The 23,093-nt window shown below is 38.7% G+C and overlaps 2 protein-coding genes across 4 annotated transcripts in view; both read right to left on the minus strand.

The window, feature by feature from the left end:
• zfpm2a (zinc finger protein, FOG family member 2a) overlaps positions 1-23,093 on the minus strand; it is a 208,320-nt gene that overhangs the window by 132,994 nt on the left and 52,233 nt on the right. For both annotated transcript variants that reach the window (XM_088326401.1, XM_088326399.1), the window contains exon 2: positions 16,592-16,750. In XM_088326401.1, the coding sequence (XP_088182527.1) occupies positions 16,592-16,750 (159 nt within the window). The remainder of the gene's footprint in view (positions 1-16,591; positions 16,751-23,093) is intronic.
• LOC148371795 (general transcription factor II-I repeat domain-containing protein 2A-like) lies at positions 7,785-10,531 on the minus strand. 2 transcript variants are annotated; one of them, XM_088326398.1, is made up of 2 exons: positions 10,007-10,531; positions 7,785-9,844 (listed from the first exon to the last, which is right to left on the minus strand). In XM_088326398.1, exons 1-2 carry the CDS (start codon positions 10,239-10,241, stop codon positions 8,394-8,396), a joined length of 1,686 nt encoding a protein of 561 aa, XP_088182524.1. In that variant the 5' UTR covers positions 10,242-10,531; the 3' UTR covers positions 7,785-8,393. The 2 variants fall into 2 exon arrangements, with proteins under 2 accessions (XP_088182524.1, XP_088182523.1); XM_088326397.1 differs by having other exon boundaries at positions 7,785-8,968; positions 9,038-10,531.

Genomic DNA, 23,093 nt, shown 5'->3' on the forward strand with positions numbered 1-23,093 from the left:
AAGATTCTTGGTATATATTACAATAATGATCCAGTATCATCTCAGGGGCCAAAAAACTTTCTGGGGGCCGGAAGTTGCCCGCGTGCCTTGACCTTGACAAAGATGGTGTATTGAATAATGAGTTGGATAACTAACAGTATACAGTATAGCAAAACCTCCACACACAATATATAGGCTCTACCTTGATCTCAGGCAAACATGTTAAGCCCTGTAAGGAAATGTATTGCAAAAGTTTAATTATAGCCTGGGAAATAAAGCTATAAGATAATTCCTTAATTAAGGAGTGATTCAGTATTTTGTGCCTTCTGTCTAGTGCATTTTAAACACAATCGGCCAGGCGGCCTCACAGCAAACAACGTCATGGGGCTTTGATGAAGTTTCCCGCACAAATGTCATAAAAAAAACAGAGGGAGAAGGAACTGCTGTAGCAGTAGTTCTTTGCAGCGTACAGGGAAAAATATCACTTCATCGTGTTTCGCAATAGATTTATTGAGGTGCTCAGTTTTATTCACAGAGGTCTACAATAACTCATAAAGACAACGCCCGATCTCATTATTTGAATGGAGAACCAGTGAAACCTTATCAAGAGAGACAGATTGTCAATGATCATCTTCTAGAATAATCGCGTTCATCATAACTCACATTTGGCTTTGGTTCCTTTCCCCGTGGACTCGAGCACGGACACTGAAGCTTGACTGAGAAATGGTTTACCAGAAGATAAAGGACAGTGTAAACCCTGTTAAAAAGTGAGTTAGAAATAAATAAATAAAGGTATAGGTAGACATTTAAAAAATACTAAAATTTGATAGGGAACACGCTTTATTGATATTTGATAATACAACAAAATTATCAAATTAAATAATATTTTTAATGCGCAATAAATTATTGTTGAAAAAAGATATAGCGAGTGCCGTTAGAATAACTTCTATCATTGCTTGCTGCAAGCAGACAACACATGTGAGCGTGGACGACAGATAGGACCTGCTATTATTAATAGCAATTGTTGGCAAGACATTGCTTGGAAAACGAAATCTTTCCTTTTCAAACAGAAGCTACATTTTGATTCCAATCGATAACGGTGTGATTCTCAAAAGATGCAAAACCTGATCTAAAAGAATCTTGGTGAGTCTGTTTCCTTTTCTCTTTGTAGACTTAAGTAATTTTATGTTTGCTAAAAAATAATTGCTCATGGTCACAGATTATAACATTTAAATCAAGTTTAAGATCTCGTTATAATATTTGACGTCTCTGATTATTATATTATTGTACAATGTAACTTGACTTGACTATTTTCTGTATAACTTTATTGTTGGGTTATGAGTAGTTGCCTTTTCATGTTCTGTGATGGCTCGACGTTGGCAAAAATCTCATCTCATCTCATTAGCTGCACCGCTTATCCTCAGTAGGGTCGCGGGGGTGCTGGAGCCCATCCCAGCAATCATCGGGCAGTGGGCAGGGGACACCGTGAACTGGTTGCCAGCCAATCGCAGGGCACACAGGGACAGACAACTCGCTCTCTCATTCACACCTAGGGACAATTTGGACCGGCCAATCCACCTGAAATGCATGTCTTTGGAATGTGGGAGGAAACCGGAGTGCCTGGAGGAAACCCACGCAAGCACGGGGAGAACATACAAACTCCGCACAGGAAGTCCGGTAGCTGTATTTGAACCCACAGAGGAGGTTCCCAAGACCTTAGAACTGTGCAGCACACGCGCTAACCACTGCGCTGCAGTGCTGCCTGTTGGCAAAAATTATTCTTTAAAATAATAAAAAGCAATATTTCTCCTGCTGGTCTTTTTTAAAGGCTAGTTTATTTTATTCCCGGTAAAATTCCTCTATTCCTTGGACAATTGGAAATATTGGCTATCCGAGTTGCAAGCTACCCAGAGTGGCTACCCAGACCAGGAATCAAACAACGATCTGATTAAACATATGGCTACACATCAAGGTAGCGGTAGGAAATTGATTATTCATTTGGTCTTGACTTTGGACTGCTGAACTTTGAGAATCAGCCTGTGCTTAAAGCACATACCCATGGATTTAGGACCCCCTAAACTGGAGAGTATCAAAAATGTTTTCTTTGCTTATCAACCAAAATTACCGTAGAAGACCGGTCATTAAACTTAAATAGAAAAAAAAAAGCGTTAGTTAACCAAGATGAAAAAAACCTAAGATTTCTCATCTAACACTGAACCATTTTACTATAATTCATGTTAAATGTCTTTCATTGTATTGTCCATTGTTCTTTATATTGTCGACTTTGGTTAAAATTAAATTACTCTAGTGTTTCCTCTATTAATTTTAGCGCTAATTAAACCTAGCAATAGTCCAGTGGCTTTTCTCCCCATCTGCCTAATAGCATAGGTGCTACAATAGAGAGCGAGACGGCCGCTGGTCTGCCATGCATGAGGAAGATCCCGTGAGCTGCTCACATCAGTCCAATCACCACTTTATCAAAGGACAGCACTCGAGCTGAATCGCAGCACAAGGCATGACATGCGTTCAGGTCAATAAGCTTATAGGCAATTTACACAAACAATTCCTCGAGCAAGGTAGCAACAAAGTCGTATTGGCTTTTTCTGTGCCTTTTAGCATTGTCTCAGATCAGGAAGCCCTTGAAAATGTCAATGCATGTGTGCGAGTAAAAAGAGCTCACAGCTCTCTAATCCTGACCACCGAGGCTTGAGACAGGGGCACCGTTTCAGCATTATTGCATGAGAAGCGTTTGAAAGTCTTCAGACATGATCGTCCTTCGTTATTAATTTTAACTTTTGCTCCTTGGACCTTAAGCTTCACTTTTTAAAGTCATTTCAAGAACATATTTTTGCAAAGCATGTTCAAGAACAGTGTTAGGACTAATAAGTTACAAAGGAACGCGTTCCTGGAACACCATCACCTTTCTCTCTAACGATTAATGTAACGACTTATTAATACAATTCAACAACTCAACTGTTGTTACTACATGTTCCATTACTGAGCTACTTATCAAATGCAGATCATGAATTACTACGCCCTCGGAAGACCCCGGCGCCAGTCAAATTTTCACATACAACTCCGATTTAGACGTAAGATGGGGCCTAAAAAAAATCCAGCCACGCCCGACCCGTAGTTTTTAAGCCCGGCCCAGCCCAACAAATTAACGTGATTTGAGGGACTGAACCCCAGAGAAAGCCTGAATTTTCATTTTTTTTTTGTGAGGACTCAGGAGGAGAAAGAAACTGTGATCTGGGCTGACTCAATCCCCTGCTTCTCTGTGTCTGACACACCGATGCATGCGTGCGCAAATGCATGCTAGGCTGCGTAAATCCTCCACAAAGAAAAAGAAACACAGACAAAAATAACCAGTGGATAATTTTAAAAAACTAAAAGAAAGACCGCCGACTGGCCTGGCCCGAACCTGAACTAATGGTTAACATTTTAGGCCTGACCAAATTTCGGGTCGGGTTCGGGCCAGGTCCTAAGATCTTACCTCTGCCCCCATTCCACCAAAAAGATTCTTTGAAGTTTATATTTACCGTGAAATTCGGACTACAGAACGCACCTGATTAGAAGCTGCACCCATAACATTTTTAAAAGAAAAAACATTTTGTAGTCAAGTCAAGTCACATTTATTTATAAAGCCCTTAATCACAAAAATGTCTCAAAGGACTGCACAGGATTACAATTTAAGCCATTACCTAATCTTAAACCAACATGCGGGCAAGGAAAAACTCAAAACCTCAGCGTGAGGAAAAGAGAAACCTTGAGAAGGGGCCTCACAAGTGGTAATCCCCCTTCCAGGACGACCAGGATGGAATAGATTTGTACATACATAAGCTGCACCCGACTATAGGCCGCATGTACCCACATTGAAACATGAGATATTTACAAAGAAAAATGTTACACAGAGAGAGTTTTAATAATATGCAATACCTTAACTTCTGGACTTTTGATGAACAAATACATGTCTGTACAAAGTGACCAGTCATTGATATACGTCAACTCTTGGTTATGGTGACTATTTCAAAATATACTTATCAGAGAAACATGAAGATCAGTCTGCAAAAACATACCCGAAAACTATGAAGCCAGCATAAATTACCTTTACGTCCACTAGTCTTCTTCTACTTGTTTAAATGGCCTTGTTACATCAGGGAATATCCGTAAATTACAACCTTGTAAAATATTTACTGCAAAACACCAGTAAAGCCTAAAACATTTCTGCTTTGTTGGATGTTGCTTCTTGTAATCCGTTTGTTTCGCCACATTATTTCCTCCTACAAATAAACAGGCTTCTAAATTATTCCCAATATGGTAGTAAGCACTCTACTTTTGATTGACACTTTTTCCATAACGGGGATCTGTTCATGCTAGTTTTATTCATACACAATGCGCAAAGTTCATTTAAACTTGCATCTTCCTCGACACATGTATTCCACGTGTCTCACTCTTACTTTTACTGCTCGGGCGCCCTATCATAAATTAGTCGCATCATTGCATATGCCTAAGGGATGAAAGCTTGGGGAACAGGTTGCTGCATAAAGTCTGAATTTTACGGTACCTACAAAGTACTAGTCAATACAGTTATGGTGGTGCTGTCTCAAGCACGGGGTATGATTTATGACTTGCGGGCCGCATTGTGAATATGGGAAAGGGCCTGGGCTATGAAGAAAAAAAATATTGTTTGATTAGATTTGTTTTTTATCTGGCGATACAGTATCCCATGTTACTCAATGACACATGAATGAATGAATGGATGACTTTTATTGTCATATTACAGTGGTACAAAGATTTGAACTACCGTATTTTCCGCACTATAAGGCGCACCGGGTTATAGGGCGCACCCCGAAAAAATAGTTTTTGGTCCTATTTTTTGACATAGATAAGACGCACCGGATTATAAGGCGCTACAATGGGAACGTGGACAAAACAGTCAGAAAGTTAAGTCCAACTTATTACCCCCTTAACATTCCCAAAGACGCAAATACGTGTCGAGAACACGTGCGGATGCGGTGTCCATAAGATGTCACTCAAATGCATCGTTCCATCATTCGGAAGGTTAAAGTCTTGGGATTCAAGAAATGCTAACCATTCCTTGGTATCTATTTTCTTTTTCGCTCGCAACTTTACTGTGCATATGACAATAAACACTTGGAATTGAGTTTAATTTAAAAATAGACACTCCATTCCATCCATTATCTGCCCCGCTTATCACAGAAACATCAAGTTCAGTCTGAAACAAGATACAGGGACAATATAAAACCCGAAGTAGCTCACCGAAGTCGTTGTGTTCATAATATTATGCAGCCAATGTCCTCTTATATCCGTGAGGGTAGTAAATCCAGGAGAATAAAATAATTTCAAATACAGAATAGAAAAAAATGCTTTCTCTATGCCGTCAGCCACGTGCCATAAACTTTCATCTTTTTTGGCCAATTGCAGGCTTTGTGTTGCCGTTTAAGCCAATGCCAGCCTGTAAATGATAAAAAGGATCCGCTCCTTGACCTCCGAATAACTTTAGCCAATAGTGATCGATTCAAATGATGATTGACACATTGGTTAGCCAATGAAACGCCGGTAAATAAATCCCAGCATACCCCGTTGTTTTGGCCAATTGCAGGCTTTGTGTTGCCGTTTAAGCCAATGCCAGCCTGTAAATGATAAAAAGGATCCGCCCCTTGACCTCCGAATAACTTTAGCCAATAGTGATTGATTCAAATGATGGTTGACACATTGGTTAGCCAATGAAACGCCGGTAAATAAATCCCAGCATACACCGCGTACTACTTGGCGTTCGGGGGAAAATCTAGTCGGCGGCTGCAAGTTAGTTGGAAAACTTTGCAATTTTAAAATTGATCCATAAATAAGGCGCACTGTATTATAAGACGCATGGTCAGCTTTTGAAAAAAATAAAGGCTTTTAGGTGCGCCTTATAGTGCGGAAAATACGGTATTCTCTTAACGTGTAAAGTAAAACAAATCAAAAAGATAAAAATGTGGATAACAATAAAAATGCAATAACAATATATTAATGATATATAATAAATATGTGTATATTCACAGCGGCAGGAGTACAAAACAATTGCATATATGAGGAAAAATACAATGTAGGTTGAGCCAATTTTTCTGATTTGTATTTATGAATAAATCTCCATGTATCAATTACATTTCATTTTATGTGTTTATAATTCAATTTACAGTGGAACCTCGGTTTTCGAACGCCTCTCAGTTCGAACAAATCGCTTCTCGAACAAAAATTTAGAGAAATTCTTGCTTCGCTTTTCGTTCAAAAAATCGGAGTTCGAACGCCGGTACGCTAGGGTGCGATGCTGAGCGGCGTACGGGTGTAGATCGTGTAGATTGCCCCCACCCCTCGTGAAGAACTGTTATGACGTGCGCGAGCACTTCTTTTCGCTTTCGCTTTTAATATCGGTGAACGGAGTGTTTTAGCCCCTAATTATGCCTCCGAAGAAGGTCGGTGCAAGCAGCAAAGTTGCTACAGGTAAAAAAAGAAGAGTAGTGCGTACAACTATTGCATTTAAGAAATAGATAATAGCAAAATGAAGAAGGTGTGCAAGTTTCCCTTCTTTCGAGGGAATAGAGCATGGCTTCTGCAGACCACCACAAAGGTAAGAAATCCTATTCATAATTCTTCTCTTTATCCTTTAACCGCTCACCACTTTATGTGGAGACCCGGGTGCTAAATGACGTGTAAACGACCTGATTTTTTTATTTTTACACGTTCATGTTAGCGTAATCTTTCGTACGGAAAAACAATCTTTCGTACGGAAGATTACGCTAACGCGAACGTACGTTTAGCCTGGGTTAGCTTCATGTTTACGTTGATGGTAAACATTCGTGGTGTTGGAACGGATTAAAACGATTTTACATTACTTTTAATGGGAAAAAAACTATTTCGGTGATCGAACAAATCGGTTTTCGAACAGGGTTCTGGAACGGATTATGGTCGAGAACCGAGGTTACACTGTATTTCATAAATATGGTTTTGAAACACGCATAATGAAAAAAAGTACTATATCATGTCCTTCTTTTAAGCAGTAAATTTGAGAAATTGCATGAAAAAACACAAAATGCAGTTACAGTTGATAAGATAATGTAAAGTAATAAAGCCAATAAAGTCAATAAAATCAATAAAGTATATAAAAAACACCAAGGAATATTAAGAACACGAGTGTTACCAAAACACATGTTTTTATTAAAAGTACTTTTTTTGTTTTTATTAATAGTACTATTCATTGTTGTTAGATTTTTACCATTTTTATTGGTGGATCATAGTTTTCCCATCCCTGGCTTACACTAATGGGCTATTTGCATTTTTTTTTAAATTAATTTTGAATTAATCTTTTTAACATACATACATGTTGAATGCGAAACTACTTTTGGTTTTTCATTTTTATAAACATTTTTTTTCAACATTGTAGACATGAACATTTATGACAAATATAAAATGAATGTAACATGTTTAGATATGGTTTGGACGTATGCAAATAATGGATGAAGGACGTTTGACTAAAACGGGAAGGCCCAAATCTGGTTGGATGGATGGGGTGAAAAGTGCTCTGGATGTGAGGTCTGTTAATTTACTGGATGCAAGTGTGCATACAAGGGATAGATGTGAACGACAAAGGGTGGTTAAGAATGATTGATATCAAGCACATGATGCGGAGCGGAGTGTTATGGTCTCAATGTTCGATGTCAGGTTGGAAAGAGCGAATGGGAATGAATGTTTGGTGAATGAGCGTGTGTTCTTGACTCCAGCGACCTCCCACTAGAGCAGGGGTCACCAACCTTTTTGAAACTGAGAGCTACTTCACGGTTACTGAATCATACGAAGGGCTACCAGTTTGATACGCTCTTCTGAAATAACAAATTTGCTCAGTTTGCCTTTAGTTATACATTATTTATAATGATTAGTAATACTCACCTATGTAAAGACACTGATCATGTTAATGATTTCTAACAATGATTATCAAAAATGACAACAAGGTGGGAAACAGATATCAATATTCAACACTTTATCTCTATTAATCACAGTATTTGTTACATTTTCAGATGATCACTTACATCACTACATTTTAGCAAAAAATATCCCATTTGCACAAGCCACTGACATGCCCTGTTAACAAATCATGAACTATGTTGCAACATGTTTCAAAAAGTTAACAATTATGTAATGTTAAACAAAATCAACTTACATATTTTTAAATATGTAATACATTTTTTATTTCACATTTTGAACTAATGGCCAAGTCTGTGTTATGTTTAACAAAATTATAACTTTTAAATGTCATGAACACACTTTTAAATTGAACACAATTCTTCAATATTTTAATTCAACTTTGCCATGGCACTACCATGTTGTCACTGACTACATCTGGTATCCGTCCTTGGTTAGTGGGAAGACTGGCATTGCATGCTGTTCACCAGTGTGTTGTAATCTGGTGTGTAACTTGACACTGCAACTGTGAGTGAGTCTCTCAGATGTGCATCAGTGAGGCGTGTTCTGTGTTTGTTTTTGATGAAGTTCATGTCAGAAAATGCTGATTCACAGAGATAGGTTGAGCCAAACAGGCTGGCAACCTTCATGGCTGCTGTGCATACTCCACTGTACTTCTCTGTGTCAACAAGGCGCCAAAAGTTTGGTGCAGCCTGGTAGGCTTTGAGATGGAGATCATTTTGCAATGTTATAATTTCAATCTCCACCTGTCCAGCATCCAAGTTGAACGTTGCACTTAACTGCTCAGCAAAGCATGTTGTGTCCCCATTCATGAAAGGGTTGGAAATGAAGAACACACATGGTTCAAGCTGATGAAGGTCACAAAACCTATTCTCAAACTCTTGCCCAAGTCTGTTTATTACTTCAATGTACTTTTCTGCCACTTTTTCAAATGTCTCAGATGCAGAAGCATTGTCTTTCAGCACTGACTGCACAGAGGGAAAGTGCAGAACTTTTTTTCTCTGTAAATCTGCAGAGAATGCATTCATTTTGGCTTTAAATGCATTTAAAGCACTTATCATATCGACAACAGTCTTACCTTTGCCTTGCAGCTGGCAGTTCAGGAGGTTTAATTTCCCAGTAATGTCCACCAAAAATGCAAGGTCAAGTGTCCACTCTGTGTCCTCTAGCAGTGAGACATCTTCGCCTTTGGACTGCATGAACTCTTTGATTTCACGCAAAAGAGACAAAAAACGATGCAAAACTCGTCCTCTGCTGAGCCATCTGATTTCTGTGTGTAGCAGTAGGTCCCCATATTCTGCTGACATCTCCTCTAATAGTACCTTGAAAATCCTGTGCTGCTTTGCTTTGGAGCGGATGTTGTTTATGATTTTCACAACGGGAGTCATCACGTGCCCAAAGCCGATCACTTTCGCACACAACGCCTGCTGGTGAATGATGCAATGGTAATGCAGAAATTTGGGGAAGTCTGGGTCACGTTTACAGTGAGCGATGAAACCTGTCTGTCGGCCGACCATAGCAGGAGCCCCGTCTGTTGTCACCGCTACCAGCTTTTCCAATGGCACCTTTTTCTGCACGAAAAACTCCTTCACCGTGTTATAAATGTCAACTCCTCTCGTAGTTGTCTTTAAGGGCAGTAGTGTCAGGAGTTCTTCTTTTGTGGAGAAATCATTAAACACCATCCGGATAAAAACCAATAACTGCGCTGTACTGCTGCTGTCCACGGACTCATCGCACTGGAGGCTAAACCACTTGCACTTCGCCAGATCCTGCTCCAACTGATCGACCAAGTTACTGGACATAGCTGATACTCGTCTTGCCATCGTAGATGCCCCCAGTTGGACGTCGGAAAGAGTGGAGATTAGGTCGCTTCCATTTTTCTCGTCTTTAAATACAGTGTTAGCAATTAATAACATCGCTTCTTTGACAACTTCTCCATCTGTAAATGCCTTTTTTTTCTTGATCAGAAAATGTGTAGCTCTAAACGAGGCTTCGGTTGCTTTTTGTGAGTTTTTGGCCGGCCTCGTAAAAAAAGACTGTTGCTTACCCAGAGCGGTCTTTAGCTCACGGGCTTTTTCTGCCCGTAGGGCGCTTGCAGGTGGATATTTATCATGGTAGCTTTTGTGACACGTATTGAAATGTCTCTCCACATTGTGCCGTTTTGCTGTCGCCACGGTCGTCCCGCAAATCAGACACACGCAGGTTTCTTTTACAGTCGTAAAAAAGAACTCCTCTTCCCATTCACTGTGAAAGAGATACGTTTTCTTTCTTTTTTCTGCCATGTTTTTGGGGTACGAAAGTGCATACAGCGCCCGCTAGCTTACTCTCCACATCCCACAAGCTCTACTTTACTGCCCATAGGTAAATATTGTGCGCGTTAACCTTAAAGTATTTTTAAGATAGTATTTTTTAAATCTATATACATACAAGTGTGATTAAAAAAATAATAGCAACAGAACAAAATTAATTTTTAGACGCAGCTCTCTATGAGATGTGCTATTTTTGGAACAGGCCCGCGGGCGACTCATGTGGTCCTTGCGGGCGACCGGGTGCCCGCGGGCACCGTGTTGGTGACACCTGCACTAGAGGGATAGATAGAGAGATTGATACAGTAGATAGATAGTTAAAATTATGAATTGTAATAAGAGTGTATACTAAAAGTTTGAAGGTGTCACACATTTTTTTAAGCAACATTTTCCGTAGTCAGCATTCTTCATTTTTTTGTTTGACGCAAAAAAAAAAAGTCTGCACAAAATGTTTGTGATATTTTTGAGATTGATCCTTATTTTCAAACACTGCCCTGAACCTAGACAAATGTAATATCACCCATAGTGACTCGGTCAAAAATCTAGGTGTTATATTTGATCCTAATCTGTTGTTTCAGTTACACGTGAAAAATATTACTAGAATAGCTTTCTTCCACCTCCGTAATATTGCGAAGATTTGTTCAATGCTGTCTCAATCAGATCTAGAGGTTCTAATTCATGCGTTTATTACTTCTCGGCTTGATTACTGTAATGTAGTGCTTTCTGGCCTCCCGATGTCTAGCATAAAAAGTTTGCAGGTGGTTCAGAATGCGGCAGCTAGACTCTTGACAAAGACAAAAAAGTTTGAGCATACTACTCCTGTATTGGCCAACTTGCACTGGCTCCCAGTCCACTTAAGATGTGACTTTAAGGTTCTCTTACTAACATACAAATGTTTGCATGGACTTGTGCCATCTTATCTCTCAGATTTGATTTACCCCTATTTTCCTGCACGGAGCCTCCGCTCTGAAAATGCCGGTGTACTTGTGACTCTGAGAGCCAAGAAGTCTGCAGGCTCGAGAGCGTTCTCCATCCGGGCCCCGGTGCTGTGGAATGCTCTGCCTCCGGAGATAAGATCTGCAACCTCAGTAGAAGTTTTTAAATCTAGACTTAAGACATACTTCTATTCAAAAGCGTATGATTCATGCCCACCTCGTATTTTGTATTGTCCCGTCTTTTTCCGACTACCTGGCTGGTGGTGATACAAAGGAGAAGGACGATTTGAGATGAGTCAGCGGACCAGCGTCTGACCTGAAGCATGTCAACGCCTGCATTGACCAGCTGGCAGAGATGGGAAGCTGCGTCGTTGCCGTCGTTGCTGTTATGGACTTTCTGGACTAGTTTACAGGCTGGGGATGACGTTGCTGTCAAGCTCTTTCCGGATACATTTCAACATATTATCTAGTGTTCTCTTTGATTGATGTTTACTATGTTTGTGTACTGTAACTCAATGCTAAAACTATTCCACCCTGGTCATCCTGGAAGGGGGATTACCACTTGTGAGGCTCCTTCTCAAGGTTACTTTTTTCCTCACGCTGAGGTTTTGAGTTTTTCCTTGCCCGCATGTTGGTTTAAGATCAGGTAATGGTGTAATTGTAATCCTGTGCAGTTCTTTGAAACATTTTTGTGATTAAGGGCTTTATAAATAAATGTGACTTGACTTGACCAAAAACGTTAAACAGATAGTCATTGATACTGATACTACATACTGACACCAACAGTGAATACGTTTTCTTACCTCCACAAAAACTGCCATACCTTTAAATTTTAACAAAGTATTCTATCCTAATATCAGATTTACTAATGGCAATCTAACATTTCTCTAAATTAGGTACCTGATTTGTAGATGACCAATAGAAGGCATTATAGTGTCATTGGGATGATACCTTAAAAGTGTTTATATGTGACACAGATACCAATAACTTCAACTGGTATTTGCCCAAACATACAAACGGGTAAACATTTTGCACACTATTTAACTTTTCTATAAAGGGTTTACTCAGTAGCCTAGATGGTAGGGCGCCCGCTTTGAGACTGGGAGGTCGCTGGTTCGCGCCTCGGCCGAGTCATACCTAAGACTTATAACATTGGTAAAATGGCGGCGCCCTCTGTTGGCTGCGGCTGCATCGGCTCGCTACAACGGGTCAGGTGTATCGACATTTCGTTCTGTGTACATTGTTACAAAGAATGACAATACAAAGGAAATTATTATTATTATTAATAATTATTATTATTATTACATCCAATATTGACCACAGTAAACTGGGGCATTTGTTGAGAGAAGGCAGACGAACACGAGCTCTAACACCACTTAGTTTGCATGTTTTCAAGCCCCTGCTCCAAAATAATGTGTAATTAATTCGTTGATAGTTAGTTGCTGGTGGATAACACGTCCAAACTGATTACATTATCTTCCAAGCAACTTTTTTCCTCCAAAGTCAAGCATTGCTTGAAGACTTGTCAGGAAAATAGGTTGAAATTGTTTTCAATTTGCAGCAGCGAGACGGCTCCAATGGAGGAGGCGATTAGTGCGAGGCCCTGCCACTGTCTCTTTAAATGCCAATGAATTCCCATCATTACAGAATCTGGCAGTTTTCCTCCTTGTCTGCAGCCCGGCTCTTTATCTCGCTCTGCCTTCGTCTCTGAGCGTGTAGATCTGGCCCAGTTAGATTGTCATACTTAACAAACATTAATGATTAATTTCCTCCACTGAGTCAAATGGGGCTAAAGGGATGACTTGATTCATCTTATCGCACCACAAATTAGCATTTTCTCACATTCTCCTGCACCAACTGTGCATTAAAATTCCACAATCGCCATTCTAGAGGCTGGCAGCTGTGGCAAAGCAGCCAAAAAGACCTTTCCGTGCACTGCTGGAGATTTAGATTGCTTCAGCGGAGAAAAGTGTCATCTTTGATTCGGCCACTTTGCAGGTCATTCGGTCAAGATGTGTAATTTTGCCAGGGCTAAGACTCTAAGAATTTTTTTTTTGTCTATAATAATTAGAGAAACAGTTCCACGTGTGCTACATTAATGGAAACAGAACATGGGTCACTTATTAGTTTTAATAGAAAGTCAACATAAAAATGTACTTTTATTTGATTTAATAATGAAAACAGCATTCTGATTGAACTAAACTAAAAATATCGAGTGTTTATATGAATTGCAGAAATAGTTCAGTGCTTTAAAACGTCGATAATGTACGGTAATTGTTTGTTCTTTTTTTTTTTTTTTTTCTTTGTTAATGTACCAAAAACAATCAGTGACAATCAAACAATAAATTCCACTGAGTTGTAACTATTGTTTGTTGGTGATAGGAATGAGTGGAGAGGTGTTGTAAAAGGATATTGGGATGTTTGGACGCGTTCTAAGGGATGGGCAGGGCACCTGTATGATGCGGCAGGGGTAAATCAGTGAAAGCTGTCGGGCCCTGCTGTTAAACAAGAGTGTATTAAGTCACCCTGACCCGAGTGACATGGCCGCTTTTTTGTGTCCCGTTTCATCTGGAGGGACGAAAGCATGACCAACTAAGGTGCCGAGGTGCCTAACTTGTTTGGGCATTTGGGTTGGCCATGGTCCAAAAATGTTTGTGTGTTTTTTTTCTATATATTTTTTTTACTTTCTTTGATATTGTATGTGTTTGTCATGCTGTCGGTCACCCCTCTTGAGGGATATGACCAAGGAAGATAGATAGATAGTAACGATTGTTTTTTTAAGAAATAAAAGCAGTTATCCATTTCAAAGAACTTTTTAAAGAAATACAAGATGTTGACTATCTATTGTGTGTTGATGCCCTTGTAAGATCTGCAGGCTGGTCATCCTGAAAGCGGGATAACTTTACAGTATGTGCGACCACTTCTCAAAGTTTTTTGATTTTCCTAATGACAAGGTTTTTTCAGTTGTTTCCTTGCCCTCATGAAGGTTTTAGATCAGGGGATATTGAAAAGTTTGGTTTGTGCTGCCCTTCGAGACTTTTTGTGATAAAGGGCTATACAAATAAATGTGATATGAGTTTACTGTCTGCTGTACATGCACGGGACTTATTAAACCCTAGCGTTACTAACACATAGCAATTGAAAAAGCCTGGACAAAATTAACAGTGTTATAGCAAAGATTATTGTATTTGAAAAATTCTTAACCGCACTTGCATCTTTTGCTTTAGCTATGTGTGAACGCAGGGACGCCTGTACACCCCTTCCAGATACAAATCTAATCAGTTGAGACTGATGTGAATTATTGACGTTTTTTGCTCGGCCTGTGTCTAGGCATATCGGCATTAACTGAACCTGTCATAAGTCAGCCATCATCTCACTTGGAGGTTCCAAGCCTCAAACCAAGATGGGACATGAAGAAGCACTCCCTTCACCACTTATCTGACCAGTCTTATTTGCAAGGGTAAGGAAAATGGCTAAGGCTTTGGTGGCATTCAACTTCCTGACCTTTGCGCCTTTAAGCAGCTTTACTACTTCACCGCACTCTGATCAAAGTTAATAAGTGCTTCATATGTTAATGAAAATTGGTACTCTTCTTTGTGTTCCAACAGCTTTTTAATACCTATTATGGACTGAAACTTTTAATGGAGGTTTTAGGTCCCCCTGACAAGCCCATTTCATAGAGTGACTACACAGATACAAGGCTCAGCTAAGACCAGGGAGTCGCTGCTCAGTGGAGGAACCTTACACGGGAGACCTTATTCTCCAGAAAGTGCCACAAGATAAAGGCCACGGGATGAGCGGCTGCTTTAAAATCCACGTTCAAGTCCGCACATGGCTAATTACGCCGAGCCATCGCATTTGAGAGGGTTTAGTTAATCAAGGTCCCTCTTCCTTCTATAGTCGAGTAATAACACACTTAAACCATTTAATGCCGTCTGAAACGCGTCTTTCGTAATGCACGGCACTTTCACACAAGTGGGGTAGATTTAAGCCCAGCTGACATTCGTTTTAAATAGATCTAATTGAGAAAAGGATCATGGGGGGCTACACCTGATGATGGTGTAAAACTTGCCACGATTGAAAAAAGAAAGTGTGGATAAAGCATAACTTGGGTCTTAGGAGTCAAAAGAGATTTAGCCACTGGCAGTGCAAACCAATAATTAATACAAAACTCTGGCAAGACTTGCTTGTGTGTGACAAGGAACAGATTAATAATTTCCACCAGGGAAAACTCACAGTTTATTTTTTGACAACCCAGGACATGCAAATGATATTTGAGGCCAAGTTTAGTCACACGATTTTACCCAAAACAATGGAAAAAAAAAATCACCCGCTCCGACAAACTACTTTGAAGATATTCTGAGGGCGAATATTTTTTTGCAGCGGCAGCAACAGCCATCTATATCATAGCTAGCGGGCAATTACGAGCCTATATGCACATTACTTTGAAGTTTAAGTACACATCGTGTCAGAGACAAAAGGCTAAAAGCAGTCGGAGTGTTGCTAGTAATTGCAATTTCCAAACAAATGCACTCTTCAACTTTTTCCCGAGAACAAAAGAAAATAAATTGATACAATTACTAGGGCGCAGTCTACCTGAAACATAAAAGTGTATTTTCCATTCTGGAATGCAATCCCACAAGGCACATCAGTTTAAAGGTGTGAAGAAACAACTGTAACATTTTTAATTTGAAAGGAGAAACAAGGCCATTGCCTCATTAAAAACTCAAACATATCGAAACCGTAAGGGGAATGGACACCTGGGGTAGCAAAGACATGTGACCTGAGGGGATACAGGGGGTAGGCGGAGGGATTGGGCAACTCTGTCATCTTCTCACTGTAACCTGGAGAAGACCACAAATTAGTTCATGTGATGGTACGGTGTGACCAAAATGAAACAGAAGCACAAAGGCAAAATCTAATTGAATCAGGGTTCAAAGAAGACTGGCGCCTCCCGGGCAGGGCTTCTCCCCACTTTCTACTTGGGCCTCCAAACAGGAGCAGGTGCTGCTTTAGCGAAGTCGTGAGCCTTCGGCGCAACCTCAAAAGAAAGTGGCACGCTCTCCGAAACGTCGGGGCACCTTAGCACACCTTCACAAGCCCTATCAGTGTGCCAATCTCTTAGATCAAACCGCTGCTCTTCGGGAATAAAATATCAAAATGGATCGTTTCCACTTCAGATAATGAAGCTGGAAAAGTAAAAGAAAAAATATTCATGCGACGCTTGATTTGGGCAGGACTTTTATTAAAAGCCTTTGGCATGTGCTCCACTTATTTTTGATGTCTTGGCATGAGGGTTGCTGACATATTGTCTGGCATTGAGCTTCAAAAAGAGCGGGACCTTCTGGGGGATGACTGGGGTCTGCTTACAAAGAAGTTGACGCCACTCACCTTTGTTGCAGAAGAACTCCATGTCCTCGCAAGCCATGCTCTCCGGATCAAACTCAACTGGGAAGTTCTCTTCCGCCGAGAACTCGACTTTGCCCAGGAGCTCATTCTCCTCAGAAATACACTCCTCATCCTCTTCCTCCAGGCCATCCTCAAGAGGACCTGAGGAACATAAAGTGAAGTTAAGACACAGTTTCATCAGGTCCTTCAAGAATTATTTAAGAAAATGTGATAATCATTCACACATTTAGAGGTAACATAGTTGGGTGAATTAACTCTTTGGAGATTTGGGCTATATTAAACGCCAATTTCTTATGACATGTTGTTTTGATCGAATCGAATCCATCTTTTAGAATTCCAGCACAAAATGGTGCTTCCAGTAACACCCATTAAACATTTTCTATGAATATCTATAACAACCAATCTTTTGACATTAAAAAGCAGTAAATGTTTTCGCGCAAAACGCAATCCATCTCCAGAATATTGAAAAAAAAACAAATCCAAAGACACAAACAAATCTTTAATGATATTGATTATATTTATGTATAAGGACACAAATATCAAAACACTACTCAACTTTAGAAAGTCACAATAAATAATAGTAACTTTTTTTGTACGCGTTCAATGTTCAATTGTTCACTGCAGATTTAGCATTTGCTAGAAGTCTATCATCAGAGGCGTGTTCAGGAGAGTGAGTGATTGCTATCGCGAGCTATCGCTAGCTTCTGAACGGCCAGTGATTATTGAGCGCTCGCGTGCCCGAGTAATCACGGGAGAAAGACCGCTTACTTTGATTTCCAACATGGCGTCGACAGTGCAGAAGATAGAGGATCTCACCCTGACGAGTGCTGTTGGCGATGTAATATATCGTCTTACATTGCCTGGTAATGTTTGTGAACAATGCAAGACAGGTATGACCCTTCCACTGCGTTTAGGATAACCTTAACTGTGTCAATATGCGAACTGTCGCTCATATCAGCCAACTCGCTCAAAGCAAGCTGTAGAACGAAATCTATTGTACTGTCGTCGGCCATTTTGGATCAGTAAGGCAATCACAGTGAGCGATTACAAAACGTTCAGCAGTGCGCGGCAAGCGATTATCAAGAGACTACATGTCTGATCACTCTCCTGAACACGCCTCTGGATTCCAGTTAAAGTACTCCGTTTATTTTGAAGATGTTTTTTTTTGCTGCCAGAATTTCACATAGTGTATCCCTTAAACCATGAACAACTTAATATAAACTTTTCCTTTAATGCCCTTCGTTTTTTTGTGCGATCGTGTTGAGCTTAGTCTTGCTTCAAGATAAAGCAGTCGTAGACTAAAATACTAATCTTTAGTCCAGATTTGTATGTTGTTTAAATTTGAAAAAGAAAATGCATTTTTGGTTAGGGTTCATGTACTTTTGCTTATTATGTAAATCAGTAATGTTTTTCCTTTTAATGATGATTATATTTCACTACGATGTGCTAAAAAATGCAAAATGTCCCTTTAAGAAAGCCAGAGCTCATATTAATGTTAATGGATTCAAAACTTCAAGCAAAATTTAATGACATTTGTTACCACTTCTTCAAGACAGATAGCAACAGCAATGCTCAACTTTTGAGTTATCGTCAACACAGATAAAACAAGTACATTTGCCATGAAAAAACAACTGATTTTTTTAAAGGTATACGTCAAGACAATAATTTGGTATTTGGCTTGGTACTGATACCTGGAATTGCTACTCGCCCATCCCTTCCATCACTCCAAAAACGTAACAAAAGGGAAATTGTATATTATTTGACCACTCCATGTTGCTGTATGTTGTAGTGCAACTTAAAACGAGTGCTAAGAGCACAAGGAAGAATACTATTTGCAGACTCAAAGTGACCAAAACTCACCATTTCACCTCCCATATTTTTGCCTAGCCTTTTTGAAATTTTTGGGTACCTCTAGGAGCAAGATGGCTGACAATTTCATCTCTCTTTAGGTGAGGCTCATGTTATGGAAACTAAATGCTAATATCTCAAACTATGATGTTTTCTAATGAATATTTATATGGTATTTCACACATTTGTTTGCATGTATTTGAATCCATATAGTTACCATATGAATTTAGTAGTTCATGGAAAAAAAGACATGATTAATTATGATGAAACAATTTCATCACTTTAAAGTATTAGTCCGTTAACTCAATTCACTTTTCTCAACCGATTCTATTCTACTATTGTTGGCTTGTCCATAGAAAATACATTTTGCTTATTCTGATTGCCGGAAGGAAACTGTAACTCAGCCAAGGTCAGCCATGATGTTAATTACAGCCCTTGAAAAACAAGACGTCACATAGAAAAAGAAAAAAAAGTTCCATTCCAGAGTTTTTATACAGGCATCAGCATGGGAGCAGGAATAAAAATATTTTTATTAATTTGTTAGCCTTATCACAGGGTACAATGTAGGTTTTCCATTTACATTCCATGCCTCCAGGTAATACACCAGTGCAATCTTAAAGCAGACACTTTTCTCAGTGATTAATAACCACCCTGCACCACCTTACTTGCGCAGTATTATTTCTTTAAATCTAAATGATTTCAGAGTTTTGCTTGTAGCTGTACATCTATTTTGGAATTTGCATATTACCATTTGGCTTCCATCAAGGGCAACAACGGAATTATGCTTTTGCAGTCTGAATTATATTAGCTGTGCAAAACATCTCACCTAGCCTTTTTTTGTAGAGTTTCTTTACAATAGACTCCATCAAGAGGTTTAAAATAATACGGTTCAAGATTTTTCTTCTTCTGAAAACTCTCTCTTGAGCTTACGGTAATCATCATTTTAAGTTTGCTTGCAGCATTTTGGCTGCTGTATCAGCTTCTCCCTGTCCCATGTGTTGAGTTGCAGCCTCTTGTGCGTCACTTTGAATACCTTATTTTGAGTGTCTACTAGGTTATAATCTGCTAGTAAGGTAATTGTTTTATGTACTCAATACATTTATTGATATGCAAATAAACTATTTACAGTCAACAACATTACTCTTCATAATATTTTCATGGATAAAGGGATTTACATTTTACACTGCCCAAAATTATTTTTCTTTATTTTCTTATTTGTTTGATATGCATGAACGATGGGTGCACTTTGCAAGAGCGTTTCTGCACTTCATGTTTCCGTTTACTATGGTGATCGTGTTCCTGTAGATGTGCACAAAATGTCATGTTTGTCATCTTTTTAGAAAGAAAAAAACTGTCTGTAATCATTCATATCTTCTGCTGTTCCGACCACAATGCTTCCTGACACCTATACTCGCCATACAGGGACACCTAGATACTTCAATCTCTGAAAACATGAAGCAACATGAGAAAGTGGGGGATTCTTTGATGTGTAGACAAAGATCTGATCAAACCCACTCCTGCCATCTAATGGTGATTTTTTTTTTAGACTGAAATCATTACTAGAGGTAGTCTGGTTACTGATGAGCTGTGTCAGACTCTTATAATAGTTTTTTACAGTAAACCAAAAAAAACAAAAAAACATATTTTTTTTTATACATTATGGCACTAAATGAGTAAATATATTTCCCCCCTTGATTTTATTGTAATATAAGAAAAACAATACCCTAACACTATGTTTTGACATTGTTTTTGAGGAAAACGTGTAAATAGTAAAATAATGAAAACGGCAAAATGAGCAAAATTCTACAATATGTTAAACTGTTTTTTCTCTGTAAAATGAAAACAAAAATAAAAGGAAAAATAAGAAAGTAAAGTGAGAAACTGACAGGACTTAAGATAAGCTATAATCATTTTTGAGAAGATTGTTTCTTGGTGTTGAAAAACCTAAACTATTATATTTTACTGAAGAAAATTCCAAGTTAGATATATGGTAACCTCAAAAATATAGTTATGAAAATAACGAATATCATCTGATAATTGTCATGATTTATTTATCAAATTGTTGTTGTACTTTCTGTTCACAAAGACTTTGTTGGGTAGGGACTATAAAACAACCCAAAATGTTGTTACTATCTAAAATTGTTGCCTTATTTTGAAATGTCCATACAGGTAGTAAACTTTAATTTTGTGTATAAATAACGAATATGCATCTGTTGACTTGTGAAAAAAAAAATTCAGGAGGATGGAAAAAGGTTTTACGGTAGTATATTACCATATTTGTATTTTTCTCACAATGCAATTTTTTGAAGAGTTTGTACCACATACTTCAAGAGGAGATTTAAAAGGATACCTTCTTAAGATTATTATTTTTTTCCTAAAAAATCCCTCTTGAGCTTAGGGTAATCATCATTTTTAAGTTTGCTGGCAGCATTTTGCCTGTTGTATCAGTTTCTCCTTGTCACATGTGTTGAGTTGCAGCCTCTTGTGCGTCGCCCTAAAGCTCTAAAGCAAAGCTCTGATATCCTTTCGACACCTTTCAGTATATTTCTTTTATTGTGGTGCAAGTGAATCCCTCCACAATAATAAAGCATTGATTTAACTTCATTTCAACACCCCTTGCACACCTCTCATATTTCTAACAGAAAACCCAACCCCCTTCGATGTCCATCAACTGATTGCTCTTTTCATTAGTCATATAAATGAATCCTTTGTAGAGGTCCACGACAGCCCGAGTTCCGGACATGACACGAATTAGGACGCAACTAATAGACATTGAAGGAGTAGGCCTGCCGCGTTTAAATCAGGAAGCAGTTTTCCGATCCGATCAGGTGGCTCGTGCTGATTCGCTGAGAAGAGAAGTGAAGCATGACGAGACTCTAGTATCACTTAAGATGATGCAAAGAGATAAATAAGGGCGCATCGAGGGGAGATCGTATGACTGGCGTTAAACCCTGCCGCCAAAGCAATTGGAGACAGAAGGCGCGAGAAAGCAGGAAAATACATTTCGATAAACACACTCGCTACACATTCTATTACAGAGCTGAATAAGAGCTGTGTGTACAGCAAAACTATTCTTCCCCGGCTGCAGACAAACACAGCGCCACTAGTGCGTGTTGTACAAAATGGACCCACAGTGTTGTACGATAATAACGGTGAAAAGAGATTAAAGATAAACTTCATGGTCAATAAGACACAAAGATTGGGTGGATAAGAGGAGATAGAATTGCCGTTTAATAGACTTTGAATAAGGGCATCTCACTTCCCCTCTCCAAAAGATAAAAACTAAATGGGGCATTTTCAAACCAAAAGATATATATATATATATATATATATATATATATATATATATATATATATATATATATATATATATATATATATATATATATATATATATATATATATATATATATATATATATATATATATATACATATGTATATAAAGAAGGAAATACGCCATACAAATAATGCCCTTGCAGAGGCCAGATGGCAACTTCCTGCCCAAAACATAGACATTAGTTAAGTTTGTTCATATTCTCACGTTGACTTTATTATACAGTATTCATTGCATGGAGGGACCTGAAATTATTTCACAGACAGCAATGATAAAAATAATGACTTTCTAAACGACTAGGACCACACTCCTAACTCATTTTCTGATAGTGGTATCCCTGCTATATTTAGTTGTGTACTGTTTAAAATCCTGTCACATCCAGTGTGTGATCCGTGCTCTTCTGCTGAATTTCTATAGGCTTTGACGGCCAGGCCGCTGTCTTTGGCTTTACGCAATTATCATGCCTTCCCGAGAGTTCACTTGGCCAGTGGCACAGAGGATGAAGCTTTTTGCTTTTCAATTTATCTAAAAAAGAAAACAAACTTGTTTTTGATTGTCAGCATTTTAAATCAAATTGTACAGGTCATCAGAAAAATATTTGTTTCAATGTATAACTTTATGGAGATAAATATGGAATTATCTTACATCAGAGAAATGTATCTTTTTTAATATTAAATGCAAATTTATAGTTTTACTAAGTTTATTCTGTATTTTAATGTTGGGCGCCTACATGGGATGCCAGTATTTTGACAATTATTATATCACAATTGTGATCTAATAATATCAGGATAAATGAAATAAAAGAAAAAGCATATTTCTTTGTTGTTTTGAAAACATGCACCATTTACGTCATTGTCACTATCGGCCAATCGTGTTGCTGATCTTCGATAACCACACCCATTAGGAGGATGTGCTTTTGTAATTTAGGAGCTTAAATAAATAGTAAAGGCTTTTAGAACAAGCTAGAAATTCTTACCCGGGTGTTTGGACTCTAGCCCTGTTCTCCTTGCAAGTTTAAAATCCATTTATGTCTTCTCTCTGTAATTTTAGTGTCTACTTAACTATAAACGTATAAACGATCAAGATGTTTCACATACAGTATATATGTGAAATAACAGCAACAACATTAGTGCTTCATTAAAACTGGATCTTTTGCTGTTGAATTAAAACAATCCTATTGTTTTCAGACAAATGAATCCGTTCTCGGTCCAGTCAAAACATCTAACCTATCAAAAGACACATTTGTAAAGATATTTACACCCTCAATCTAGATCCACACAACGTACCTATACTTTTCAAA

Source organism: Urocampus carinirostris, chromosome 2, assembly GCF_059441175.1.
Source record: "Urocampus carinirostris isolate Australia breed hairy pipefish chromosome 2, RoL_Ucar_1.0, whole genome shotgun sequence".
Taxonomy (NCBI): domain Eukaryota; kingdom Metazoa; phylum Chordata; class Actinopteri; order Syngnathiformes; family Syngnathidae; genus Urocampus; species Urocampus carinirostris.

Bases quoted from the DNA above. Each gene is read 5' to 3' on its own strand.
- LOC148371795 (XM_088326397.1), bottom strand. From the start codon at position 10,241: ATGGCAGAAAAAAGAAAGAAAACGTATCTCTTTCACAGTGAATGGGAA. The intron at 8,969-9,037 runs GTAAGACTGTTG...CATTCTCTGCAG, and splicing joins CTGCCAGCTGCAAGGCAAAG to ATTTACAGAGAAAAAAAGTT.